This window comes from Choloepus didactylus, chromosome 16 (assembly GCF_015220235.1).
Source record: "Choloepus didactylus isolate mChoDid1 chromosome 16, mChoDid1.pri, whole genome shotgun sequence".
NCBI lineage: Eukaryota > Metazoa > Chordata > Mammalia > Pilosa > Megalonychidae > Choloepus > Choloepus didactylus.
Genome location: NC_051322.1, coordinates 71,555,127 through 71,569,390, shown reverse-complemented (window position 1 = coordinate 71,569,390; position 14,264 = coordinate 71,555,127). Strand labels below are relative to the sequence as shown.

Here is a 14,264-nt window from a genome sequence, read left to right as displayed (position 1 = left end):
ATATTCTGTTTAAAATCCATACTTGCTCATTAGAGTCCCACAAAGCCTAATAGTCCCGGAGAATATGGACCTCCATTTACAAAGCAGAAAAGCTTGGTCCAAAGAAGTGACGTGAAGGTCAAGTTAGGTGCAGGCCGGGACTCCAAACCACAGCAAGCCTGTGCTGAAGCACGTGGCAGAATCTCAGTGCTGCTGTACGTGAGTTGAGATGCTGTCGGCCACTGAGCCTAACCCTCGCCATGCCTGTCTCCTTTGACCCCTGAACTCCCAGCCTCCCACCAACACAGGACCTCCCCTCTGATCCAAGGTCAGAAACGATGGTTCCTGCTGTGGGCTCCACCACTGTAGGTCTGACTCCCGAGAATCAGGTGCCAAAGTAGAGTCACAGGGCAGGAAGGGCTTCGGTTGCTACACCTGGGAGGGCTTGCAGAAAGAGGGTTGTTGCAGAGGGACAAGTTCAACTGTGATGCTCTTGCAGCAGGGCCTCAGTGGCTGGGGAGCTTTGGAGCTAGGATAGCCCTTGAGAGTTTTCCAGACTGAGGCGTTGGCACCCCTGGCTTGACTAATCACTGAGGCCAGCCTGCCTTTGGGCTGGGATGGTGATGGGGAACAAGCTTGTGTAAGGTAGTATATTAGTTTCCCAGCTGCCTAAACCTGTATCATGCAACAGGGTTGGCTTAGGCAACAGCAATTTATTGGCTCATGGTTTTGAGACTCAAAATCCAAAATCAAGCTATCATCAAGGTGATGCTTTCTTCCAGAAGACTGTGGACTTCTGGAGCTGACTGCTGGTGATCCTTGGTCCTTGGCTTTTCCATCACATAGCAATGCACATGGCAGCCTCTTCTGGCCTCTCCCTTCTCTTCCGCATTCCACTGACTTCCAGCTTCTGGCTGCTCCCTCAGGGTTCTCTCTCCATGACCTTCCATATAAGGCCTTCACGAATAGGACTAAGACCCATCCTGAGTCAGCTGGGCCACACCTTAACTGTGGGAACCTCATCAAAAGGTCCTATTTACAAGGGTTCACACACACAGGAATGGATTAAATTTAAGAGCATATTTTTCTGGGGTACATAGCTGTACACCACCACAGGGAGCTCCCTTTAGCCACAAGCAATTACCAGGGAAGGATTCATAGGTGAGCCTTTACCAGGCAGCACTGCATGGCTGGACCTGAAAGGGGAGGCTGACGAATGTGCACCAGCAACTGCCATACACAGCACCCACTATGCACAATACATCAAGTATCAAGTACACTGCAGCATTTTAGGGTAGATTTGACAAGGGGATTAGCATCCAGAGGAATTCAATCTGGTTGGTAAGCATCTAAAATCATAACCTTGAGTAACTAGGAATGTTGTGCCCAGTGAATAGAAGACTAAATGGAAAGATCACTACCACCACCACCTCCTGATTTGTGGATGATGGTGCCGATCTTTCCTTTTAGTCTTTCCATTTGATAAAACTGCATATCAAATGACTAGCATAGAACTGTCATATTTGAGACACACAACTAGCAGGGAAGTGTGCACCCAAATCCATTCCCTAACTTTCCCCAGAATACTGCAGTTCTTAGGCTCTCTGGACACTTGGGTTCTTGGCAAATTGCACCTACGGAAGGAATAGGCAGTAGGCTGGAGGGAGAAAGGAAAGGAGAAGCCAGGGCACTTCTCCCTCTTGCTCTGACTCTGGTATGTCCCTGGATCTCCATTGTGGTCTCACTTCCTAATGTATAGCCCTCACTGTGGTCTAGAAACTTCAAGATGGACCTTGTTTCCAAGTTCTGCCAATAACACCTCTTGAGTCCCCCTAGCTCAAGGGCAGAAATGGCTTCCTGCTTTGCAATACATAAGTTGCTCCAGCATTCCTTTTGACTTCTTAGCTCTTCCATCACTTTGAGCAATGATTCTCTCCACTAAATTTCCTCTTTTTTAAAATATCTACTGTGATTCCTGATTTCTGACAGGACCCTGACTGGGATAATCCTAGAGATAATTACACATTTTAAGATCTGCAATAGAAAAAAAAAATGAGAATTCTAAAATCTTAGATTTATAAAAGGATTACAAAGTCATTTAGTTGAACCCCCTATATATTGTTTTAATTTTATTGAGATTGTTCACTTACTGTACAATTATCCAAAGATCCAAAGTGCACAATCAATTGCCCATGGTACCATCATACAGCTGTGCATCCATCACCACAATTAATTTTTTTTAAACTAAAGTAGAATAAGAGTTGGACAATATCATCAATGCCAAAAGTCCCATACACCTCCCTTATGTCCCCCTCTTATAGGCATTTAGCATCAGTATATTGCCTTTGTTACCTTAAAGGAAGCATCATACAAAGTTTCTGTTAACTATAATCTCTAGTTTGCATTGATTGTATTTTTCCCCAATACCACCCTATTTTTAACACCTTGCAAGGCTAATATTCATTTGTTCTCCCTCATGCAAAAACATATTTGTACATTTTATCACAATTGTTGAGCACTCCAGGTTTCATTGAGTTATAAAGTCCTGGTCTTTATCTTCCCTCTTACCTTCTGGTGTTCCACATGCTCCTAACCTTCCTCTTTGAACCATACTCACAGTCATCTTTGTTCAGTGTACTTACATTGCTGTGCTACCATCATCCAAATTATGCTCCAAACCTCTCACTCCTGTCTTTTCCTATCTGTCTGCAGTGCTCCCTTTAATATTTCCTATAGAGCAGGTATCTTGTTCACAACTCTCTCACTGTCTGTTTGTCAGAGAATATTTTAAACTCTCCCTTATATGTGAAGGACAGTTTTGCTGGATATAGGATTCTTGGTTGACGGGTTTTCTCTTTCAGTATCTTAAATATATCACCCCACTTCCTTCTAGCCTCCATGATTTCTACTGAGAGATCTGCACATAGTCTTATCAAGCTTCCTTTGTTTGTGATGGATTGCTTTTCTCTTGCTGCTTTCAGGATTCTCTCATTGCCGTTGACATTGGATAATCTGATTATTAAGTGTCTTGGCGTAGGCCTATTCAGATTTATTTTGTTTGGGGTATGCTACGCTTCTTGGATCCATAATTTTATATCTTCCATAAGAGATGGGAAATTTTCATTGATTATTTCCTCTAATATTGCTTCTGCCCCCTTTCCCTTCTCTTCTCCTTCTGGGACACCCATGAGACATACATTCGGGTGTTTCACACTATCCTTCAATTCCCTGAGAACATTGCTCATATTTTTCCATCCTTTTGTCTATCTGTTCTTTTGTGTGTAGGATTTCAGGTGTCTTGTCCTGCAGTTCCTGAGTGTTTTCTTCTGCCTCTTGAGATCTGCTGTTATATGTCTCCATTGCGTTTTTCATCTCTTGTGTTGTGCCTTTCATTTCCATAGATTCTGTCCATTGGTTTTTCAACCTTTCAATTTCTACCTTATATTCACCTGGTGTTTTCTTTATCGCCTTCGTCTCTTTTGTTATATCTTCTTTGAACTCATTGATTTGGCTTTTGATTTCACTTAGCATGTTTCTTTGAAAATCTTTAATAGATTATTTCATTAAAGTGAAACCATATCTCAACTGTATCTTGATTAAAGTGTAAATTTGTTCCTTTGACTGGGCAATATCTTCAGTTTTCCTAGTATAGATTGTAGTTTTCTGTTGTCTAGGCATCTGGTTTCCTTGGTTACCCCAATCAGATTTTCCCAGACCAGAATGGGTTCAAGTCTCAGAATGGTGTTATATTCAGGGTATATCTTAGAGGAAGGACAGACTTTTCTATGAGGTTTCCAGTCACTGTGCTTTTCCTAGCCTGCTCAGGAGGTGGTTCCTGTCAGCCTGTCGCTCCAGACTGGTGTGAGCAGATGGGCCACTTCAGTGTCTGTTTTGGCTGTTTTCCCCCAGGCTCTGGGGGTCTGGTTCTGAAGGGAAAGCTGTGCCCCACCTCCTTACTCTTACAGAAGATAAACCCCTCAGGAGTTTTCATCTGCATTTGAATTGTTGTCCTTCTGACTCTGTTATCTCCACCCCTGTCTGGGTCAGAGCACTGGAAACTGAAAATGGCTGCAACTCTCTCTCTTCTGAGCCCCTCAGGTTGAGAAAGAGAAAAAGGGACAGAAATCCCCCTTTTGGAGTCAGTACACAGCCCCCCAGATTCACTGCCAGTAACAGGTAACATCTGGTCTTCTGGGCTCCACCTCCCAGGTCAGAGGAGTCTTGTGGTTTTTTTAAGGTCAGTCATCACTAAAAGCCTCTGCCTGCTTGTTGGGGGTTTGCAGCTTGTATTCAGCAGTCCACAAAATTCCAGTTGGAGCTCAGCTGGGCTATATTCGCTCACTCTGCTCAGAGAATGCTGCTAGTTTCTAGCACAGCGAGGTTCTGCAGCAAAGCCTGCTGTGAGGGGAGGGGGCTTCTGGCACAGTTATGCAGGCTTTTACTTACAGATTCTATGCTGCGATCTCAGGCATTTCTCCCAATCCAGATTGGTGTATGATGTGTGGATAGTCACAGTTGTCCCCCCACAGTTATTCCAACTTATTTACTAATTGTTCCTGGTTGTTTATTAGTGGATCCAGGTCCAGGGGACTAAATTCCACTTCTCTCTATGCCATCTTGCCCCTGTGAACCCCCTATATTTTGATTAATTTTTTCACAATATTATTGTAAAGTAGCATTGTAGAACCTAACCCTTTCTTTATTGCTCTAGATTGGTTGCAATGGCTAGAATTTATGGCAGGTGGCTTTTAGTTGAATATAAGAAAGAACAGTATAATAATACCACAGACTTCCCTGCATGACAGTGAGCTCCCTGGTTCCATGAGTATTTAAGAAGATACCACACAACCAGCCAACACAAATGTTATAGAAGGAATTCCACCACCAACAGTTGCCAGAATACGCTCATACTTTCTAAATTATCTTCCAACTCTGGAATTCCATGATTCTGTAAAGCTTCACCCTTCACCATTCAGGCAATGCCCACAAGTAAGATAAGTGGATCACGTGTCCAAGCAATTTCCATCATCCTGATGTTCAGAAACAAAATTTGAAAATGTTTCCACATATAACTAACTGCCAACCATCTTCCTTCCTCTACCACGTGATACTATAAAGCCGTACAACAAATCTCCTGTTTAGTCATAGCCTTGGGGAAGGCCTTGGTAATACTCAGATATTCTTTGCCCTGCTGAAAGCACTGAGCTTGCTATAAGCTGACATCTCTAGTCCGTGCAGTGATCGGGGAGGGACTGGAAATTTATATTTAAGATGACACCAAGAACTATGCCATGGAACAATGCCCTCTAAGTTTTGGCCCCCAAATTCTCCACATACGCAGCACCTCTAAGGGTACGCTTATAGGGAAAATAATCACACAAGGAAAAAATGCAATAGATCAAATGAGGCACACAGGCTTTCACCACACTTGCAGTTCAGGGGGTGTCCACGCTATCTTCTCATGGCCCCAGTAATGCCCACAGGGGCCCATTGGTCCCTTCGGCTAAATCTTTTGCCATTCAGATTGATTTGAATTCAGATGACTGCCTAAGAAGAGGTGCGGAGGTGCCTGGCAGTTCCTTCAGTTTACCAATCCACATTCCTATCGATTCATGAGAAATTTGTTTGGACATGAATTTGAAAAGCCAAGTATGTTTGACCTTGAGTCTCCCTGAAGAACTATACTTGCTCTCCTCTTTTGGATCTCTCTTGCAGATGTCTACTCTGTCGGCTTAGATGGCCCTGGGACCAACCCCCACTGGAAATGTCTAAAGTCAGATATTGCAAAATGTAGACTTAGAAACTCAATGGATTGTGAGACCCCCATGTTCAGTATAAATGTGTGATACCTTTCAACAGTCTCTACAATTATATAAACAAACAAGTACATGAGATGGTGTTGCATATCACCATGCTTCCTGGCACTGTACTGCAGGAAAGAGGAAATAAATAATAGCAATCCTATTTGGACACTCACTGAAAGGTGCGTGGGGATATCCCAGACATCTGTGCACTGGGGTTTTGTTTGTGCACTAACCTTGCAACACTTTCTCATAAAACGGCATCGCAGGTTGATTCAGGATATTGCTTTACATATAGAGGATTGGCTTTTTGCTTTTGATTTTATGTCTTCCTGATCACTCAGTCCCTGGAGCCCCTGGGCGGGAAGCAAGGGGCATTGTTTGCACTTGAGTTAAGCATCCTTCCCTTCCCTACAAAGACTGAGAGCCTGACAAGAGAGCAGGATTGGGGATTTGGGAAGATGGCAAAAGGGCAGGGGTTTTCCTACATAGGAAACTGGAAATCCCAATGACCTAAATTCCAAATAAAAACCATAAGGAGATACACCTTAATATAAAAGCAATAATTTCACTGAACAAGTAAAGGTACTCAATTTTAAGGCATTTTATTCTGAATGTGCATATAACCCTCTTTCTTGGAAAAATGAGCTCAAAAGCATGAAACTTGAGTTGCCTGTAGGTTACAATCTTGTTTCTGAGGCCAAACCCCAGTCTGTTTAAAGTTCTTTGTTTATGTTGAACTCTAGGCTTCAGGCAGTGGTGACTGTAATCCATAAACAACGGGTTTTGGGTTTGATGATGATTTGCCTAAACTCACATTTCTCCAGCCTTTCTTAAATTTGTGAGTAAAGGATTTAAAGTGATCTAGCTGAACTATTATTTAGATCCTTCCTGAGACGGGAAAATCCATGAAGCATCACTGTCATAACAACTAGACTACATCTGATAGCAAATGGGGGCAGTGGGAAAGGCAGAGTTCATTTTTTGTTGCTCTGCATAAACCAAGGTCAACTCCTGGAGAGTCCCTCATTAACGAGGAAATCCAACATGAGTTGGCAACGTCTACCAAGAGCCTTTCCCATACCACTCCAAGCTGGGTCAAACACAGCTTCTTTTCCCTTCCACGTAATCTTAGGTCCATGACATTTGGCATAGTTCTTATTTCTTGTAATTGCATTTGGAAAACAATTTATTGAATTAATTCAGTGTTGCTAAATTTTTAGACTTAGGGAAGACATTAAATAAACAAAGAAATAAATTCACAAACCAGATCATGCATCCTAATCAGAGCTTCAAAATCTATCATCATCATCATGCTTTGGTAATGCCTTGTGGTTTTGTAGCACAGGGAGAAGGGATCTACACTTTTGCAAACCCCAACTGATGTGAGATCATGTAATGACTGGAATCTGCTTTCTAGCCCAGTTCTCCTGATCAGTGGCTTATTAATGTAAACCAACTACCTGCTTCTTCTCCACTGGTCACCATATCCATCCCAGCTGTCCAATTTGTAAATGCACATACCAGTGCTGTCACATCATCTACCTTATTTGATTGATAATCCTTGGAATTAGTCTTAACTGGCCAAAATCACCCCAGATACACTATCAAGCCTGCTAGTAAATAAGGAATGTACAGGGGGAAAATCACTGTGAAAGTGACAAAACCAGGGATCACCAACAAGTTGCAGACGGCGGTTCTTAACCAACCATGCCACAGATCCCATCCCTTCCATTGGATAAAGACAAATCTAGGAAGCTCAACATATCCAGACTGCATAACCCTGTTGTATGGCATAGTAAATGTCTCTTACCTTGCATTGTTGCTTTTGTTGGTTCTGAGAACAGGGGAATGAGCAAGAGGTAGATAAGGTAGACAAATGAGAGCCCATTGTATCGGAAAGCACACGCTGTAATTGAAGAGAAGAGAAGGAGGATATCATTAATAACAGCTAACAGAACCAGGGGTGCATAACAACTTTAGGATGATATTGTCAAGTATCTATGGATCAAACACCATCGTTGCCTAAATAGGCATATCAACTGCAAAGTCATAATTGAGCATTTATTTTGTGTTTATCACTATGTTGAGCATGTTGAGAAATGGAGAATTAAATACATTGACCCTGCTCTTAAAATCTCACCAGACCTAGTAATCCCACTTCTTGGGGTATACCCCAAGAAATGAAAGCAGTGACTTGGACAGATTTGTAAACCAGCGTTCATAGTAGCATTATTCACAATAGTCAAAAAGTGGAAGCAACTCAAGGGTCCATCAACTGATGACTGGATCAACGAAACATGGTATGCACACAGTTGTAAATAGGGCCTTTGAGGATGTTATAATCAGTTAAGGCATGGCATTCTTGTAAACAGGGTCTTTGAGGCTCCTATTTAGATGAAGCCAAATTGAATCATCTTGGCTTTAATCTAGTGGCCGGAGTCCTCATCAGGAAAGGACATCTAGGCAGACACACGACTGAACAGAAGAAAGAGGAGCTGGCAGGAGAAGCCAAGTGACACAGGCAGAGGTGTGGTCCAAGGCAACCCCAAGGGTGGCAGCAAGCCAGCACCAGGATTCTACGGACACAGGAAGAAGACCTGGATGTGGGACTTACAGCCTCCAAAACCATGAGCCAATAAATCCCTGTCCTTCAAGCCAACCCGCTGGGTGGCACCTGCCAAAGCAGCCGTGGCAGACGAAAGCAGATGGGGAATGAATTCTGGCCATCTCCACTCCCTCCAGCATCTGGGACTGTGTCTGGTCCACAGTAGGTGCTCGTGTTAATGAAATGAATACACAAGTAAAGGAGAGAATGCAAATGGAGTGAAAAAGCCTTGAGGCCATCTAAAAAGAAAACAGGGTATGCTGGTTTGGATGTATGATGTCCCTTCAAAACACATTATCTTTGATGCAGTCTTGTGTAGGCAGATGTATTAGTGCTGATTAGATTGTAATTCCTTCAGTGTTTCCATGGAGATGCAACCCACCCAACTGTGGGTGATAACTCTGATTGGATAATTTCCATGGAGGTGTGGGCCCACCCATTCAGCGTGGGCCTTGATTAGTTTACTGGAGCACTATATAAGCTCAGACAGAAGGAGCGAGCTTGCTACAGCCAAGAGGGACACTTTGAAGAATGCACAGGAGCTGAGGGAGGAAATTTAGCTGACACAGACATTTTGAAGAAGCCATTTTGAAATGCAACCTGGGAGCAAGAAGATGCCAGCCACGTGCCTTCCCAGCTAACAGGTTTTCTGGACCTACTGGCCATCCTCCAGGGAAGGTACCCGATTGTTGATGTGTTACCTTGGACACTTTATGGCCTTAAGGCTGTAACTGTGTAGCCAAATAAACCCCTTTTTATAAAAGCCAATCCATTTCTGGTGTTTTGCATTCTGTCAGCATTAGCAAATCGGAACAATGTGCATCAAGGTGTACAGTATATCCATTGGTGCAAAAGGATCACAATGAACACTATCCGAAATAACCATGTAATCAATGGGAGTTTTTCTTTGTTTTTAGCCTGAGAGGTTTTTTTTTTTTTTGATGTTGGGAGTGTATTGGGCAGCAAAATCACCTAGATCTGTGAATTTCTGTGTAAAGAGCCAAATAAAAAACCACTTGCATGGTTCTATCATTTTGAAGTGCATCCCGACGGCTGTTGTGCACCACTAATTCATATTAATAACAGCTTACACCAACGGGCTTGCTCTGCCAGGCCCTGATCTATGAACTTCATGCAGATTGGTTCAGACTAGTACACCCTCACTTGTCATTGTTCTTTTTATAGACGTTGACACAGGCATACATGGGTGGCATTGCTGAGCAGCAGAGCTGCACTGAGACTGTCTGTCCCCACGATGCCACCACTCTTCCCCAATCCAATGTTGGGGGCCCTGCGAGGCCAGGGGCAATGCCTCAGACCCTGCACCCCTCTGCCCTCAGCACCCAGCCTTCCTCACACCTGACAGCAAACGCTCTGTCTGTATTTTGTGTCACAGTACTATAACCTCATTCTGTAAGGTTACATATTATCTATGGTCAAAATATGCAAACCAAGGAAATGTCCTAGGTTAACTGTGGAGGATGGAAAACGAACCCATTGTTGGTTTCCTGGATCACGACCTGTAGTTACCATAATTTACTGAAAAGTGCTCGGAGCTTTAGAGGAGGACAAGGATGATGAAGTGTGGTGGGCAGCCACGAAAACGTCCCAGCTGCTGACACCCACACCCTGTGTCACTCCCTCCCTTGAACCTGGTCCACACCCAGGGACTCACTTCCCTTGTGCAGGGTACAGTAAAGGTCATGGATGTCAATTCCAAAGTTAAGTTACAAAAGGGCTGTGGCTGACATCCTAGGTGCCCCCGACCCCCGCCGTGCTGCTAGCTGCCCTGTGGAAAGGCCCACATGGCCGGGAATGATGGCCTCCAGCCAATGGCGAGTGAAGACCCAGGGCTGCCCACTACCCCCGTGAGTTAGTTGGGAAGCAGATCATCCCCAGGCACACCTTGGTGGGACCCTGGAGGGACCCCAAGCCAGAGGCACCCAGCCAAGCCACCCCCAGAGTCCTGACTCCCAGAAACTGTGAGATAAAAAGTGTTTGCTGTTTTAAGCTGCAAAACATCTGGGTAATTTGTATGCAGCAGCAGATAACTAAACTAAAAACAAAAACAAAAAACAAAAACAAAAAATAAAACTTTAAAAACTTAAAAAAATTAAGTAAAATTTTCTGGTTTACTTTTTAGTGTAAAGTTGTTACCCAGGGGTTACTCAAGCTTCTGGGGGCTTCGAAGAGCACGTCTAAGTGAGGTATCCCCAACTAGGGCAAAACATGCCTTCGAACTTGGCAATAAGGTGCATTTGAGCTAGGAAGCCTTAGAAGACAAATGGCAACTCCTCCGTAACAAAGTGTGATGATGCCTTTTTTTAGGTCCTAGAGACACTAAAAAAAAGTACATTCGTTACGTTTCATAATGAGCCATCATATTTCCGGCTGTACAATTTCCCTGCAAACCTGCAGCTCTCTGTGGATTGCCAGGTCATCTGTAGAACTTACATGCAGAGAGCTGGTAGCCAGTACCTCTGTCCTCCGCCTCCAGAAGTCTAGCTTTGACAATGCAGTAAAAAAACAAAAATAATAAATAAATTAACAGCCAGAGAGCAAGGTGCTTAAAGGAAAAAAGATTCTTTGCTTTAACTACAAATGCCCTGTACTTTCCACTAATCCTACCTGGTTTAACCATCCAAAATTACATGAAAATTTCCCCAGAAAGATGACAATAGTTGACAGCAATTTCCCAAACAAAAGACCTTGCCCAGACTGAGAGATCTCACAATTACAAACTGTGAAATAACAAGTTGTCATGAGAAGTGCTTTATAAACATCAACACTGCCATTTGAACCGTGAGCACGTGACGGACCTCATGGGTGTATTTCATTTCCTAAAGATGAAAGGTGCTGTGCAGTTTTAGAAAAACACTTCAAGTTTAAAAAATGACAGATGTGACAACTAAACATTTATTGATATAGAAAAGGGGACCATCTCCTGCAAATATGAAATTTTTTAAGTGGCCACATAACATTTATTAAAAATACATGGGTATTGTAAAACATTTATAATAATTTCCCTATTACTACAATATGATCACAGAGAGGCATATGTACACTAATTTATCTTTCTGTAATGGTTCAAGGTAATGATATAGGATTATGTAGGTACTCTCAGGGCTGAATTTTTAGCAAGATTTATCCTCCTAGTTGCTTCACACCCTCTGTAAGACTAAACTTCTTATTATAAATGATATGGGAAACAATGTTTTAAGTGTTTAGAACCTCCATTTCAACTAAGTACATTCTAAATGTGCTTCACGGCCCCAAAGAGCCTTGTTTATTTTAACAGTTGCCAGAACAGCAGATATATATATAGATAGATAGATAGATAGAGAGAGAGACATATTACTGAGAATAAACAACTTCAATACCAAATGACAAAATAGCTCTGTAAACCCAGTGACTGTAGAATTCTTATGGCTTTACTTTTACTATTTGTCCTTCTGCACTCTGAAGCAATCACTTGCTTTTAAAAGGATATCCTTCCCAAACTCTGCTAATTTTATAACCAGCATTAACCAAGAGAAACAGTCTCAAAGTATCTACAACAGAGCAGAAAAAAAATTAAAGCAATAGTAGAAATTCCTTAAGTAACAAAACTATCAAATAAATGTGAGGCAGGAAAAAGGCTGCTGTGTCACCGAATTCATTGTTTGAGTAGAATTCGTTCCCCCACTATATCCGCTTGTGTTTGACACCCTATTAAAAATACAAATGTCTCAATGGCCATGCTATAGAATGGTGGACGGTCGAGACACTATCACTCTCTTCTAATTATTTCTGACCTCCACACTCACTATAGGTCCTGTCCCAAGTGATTCCTTCCAAAATTTACAAAAGTAATTTCAAGAACGATTATACCAGACTCTGCATGACAGTTCAGACAGGTAAGCCATATGTGTACACACGGTGTTGGATTGAATCCAGTCCTAACACCTGGCCCTGAGGGTGTGGACTCATGGACGAGTTCAGGACGTCAGGACACCTTTGATCCACTATGGCCAAAGTCCTTTTACTCAGAGGAGATACAGATGCTGTCAGTTAGTAGAAGCCAGAAGTAGAGGTACAGAAGAGGAGATCGCCAACTGAGGGAAGCAAAGATGCATCTACAAGCCAAGGAACCCCAAGGATTGCTGGCAACCCATCTCCAGAATACCACAGACTGGGAGAAAGTATGGCCTGTGGAGACCTGATGTTGGATCTGCAGCCTCCAAACTCTGAGCCAATAAACATCCCTGTTGCTTTAGCTAACCTGTGTGTGGTATTTGTCATAGCAGCTCTGGTAAACTAAGACACACACGTTACCTCATCATGTAGCACCTGGATTGCACTCTTCATGCATACCATAAGAATACTCATTTGTTTGTCATGTAAGAGGCTAGTGGGAATATTTTTCAGATAATAAAATATTGTCTTATCACAGTTAGAGATAGTCCCTATACTTTTACCCAGAGATGCATGAAAGCTGACATTATTTCAGTAGGTTTGTCAGTGTAAGAAAGGGTTAAGTTTAGCTTTCACATAAATGCAACATGGAGTAGGGAAAATGGAAACTAAACAAGACTGGCTCAAACAGGCTCTGGGGTTAAAGGGAAGGAGGGAGCCCCTGACGTGAGCCCAGAGTTGGCGCTAGCTATAATCAAAGGCGGGAACTCTCAGTGGGAAATTTAAACTGGATGAGCTTTCTCGGATAGGCTGTACCCTCTGGAGTACCCAGCCAATGGGGAAACAGGGGAGGGACATGCGTATTAGGCGTAGAGTATAACTATCGCCATGTTCTTTTTTTGGCGAGCCTGCCACTTTTCTGGCTGTGCATAGTTCTTGCAAGATAGTAAATAAATTTTTTTCTCCTCCACAACCGGCTGAACATTTTTAAGGTATAATGCTTGTTTCTAACATCAGCACAACACTGAATCTATCAGGCATGTGTTTCTCGCACTTCAAGAAATAAAAATATTATATTGTATGCAATTTTAGATTAAAGCCCCAAAGAAAAGAAGAATTTAACAAAGTAATAGTTGTAAGGGACTTAAAGTCAAATTGTATTTGCAGAAAATCTTAAATGCTACTAAATTTACTAACTAATTTTTAAACCAATCTAAGGAAAAAACAGGTTAAAGTATCTTGTCTGTGAAGGAAAAAAAGCCTTTGGTCTGAGTTTTCTACCTTTTCCAATGACATCATGTGCTATGTTTAAAAGATGGGTTGGACCAATGTTCACTAAGATCGTAGTTTTATTTTGGGGGTCATATGAATGTAAAACTTCATTGCCTTATCATAAAAAGGTAGGATTCATTGTTCTATTTTGACATATATATATATGATCAAATGTTAATAACAGTATCTAAAGTTTGAGTTTTCTAAACTCGTCCCAAATGATTTTACAGTTTGCACAAAATAAATTTTCAATGAAAGGATAACAGTACTAACTTTTTACTTCTTCAGAAATATCTTTAAGTATGGTATTCACCTTTTTTTCAAATTAATTTGCATAAAGCCATTGTATTTAAAGTGTAAATCTTATGCTCAGGCTTGACCGTGTTGACGCTCTAGAACTGTCCTCGGAGAGAAAAACACGGAGGATGACAATCCTCTCGTGACTGCAAATAAGGAAATCCTTAGCTTTTCGATTTCCTTATTAAAAAATGGTTTTCTGGCTGTTATATAATGTGCCGGTTTGAGTGTATTGTGTCCCCCAAATGCCATTATCTTTGTGGTCTTGTGTGGGGCAGACGTTTTTGGTGTTGGTTAGATTTGCTTGGAGTGTGCCCCACCCAGCTGTGGGAGATAATTTTGATGAGATGTTCCCATGGAGGCGTGGCCCCACCCATTCGGGGTGGGCCTTGATCGGTGGAGCTATATAAATG

The 14,264-nt window shown here is 42.3% G+C and overlaps 1 protein-coding gene across 2 annotated transcripts in view; it reads right to left on the bottom strand.

Moving 5' to 3' along the window:
* PIEZO2 (piezo type mechanosensitive ion channel component 2) overlaps nucleotides 1-14,264 on the bottom strand; it is a 490,353-nt gene that overhangs the window by 390,392 nt on the left and 85,697 nt on the right. For both annotated transcript variants that reach the window (XM_037806169.1, XM_037806170.1), the window contains exon 2: nucleotides 7,594-7,689. In XM_037806169.1, the coding sequence (XP_037662097.1) occupies nucleotides 7,594-7,689 (96 nt within the window). The remainder of the gene's footprint in view (nucleotides 1-7,593; nucleotides 7,690-14,264) is intronic.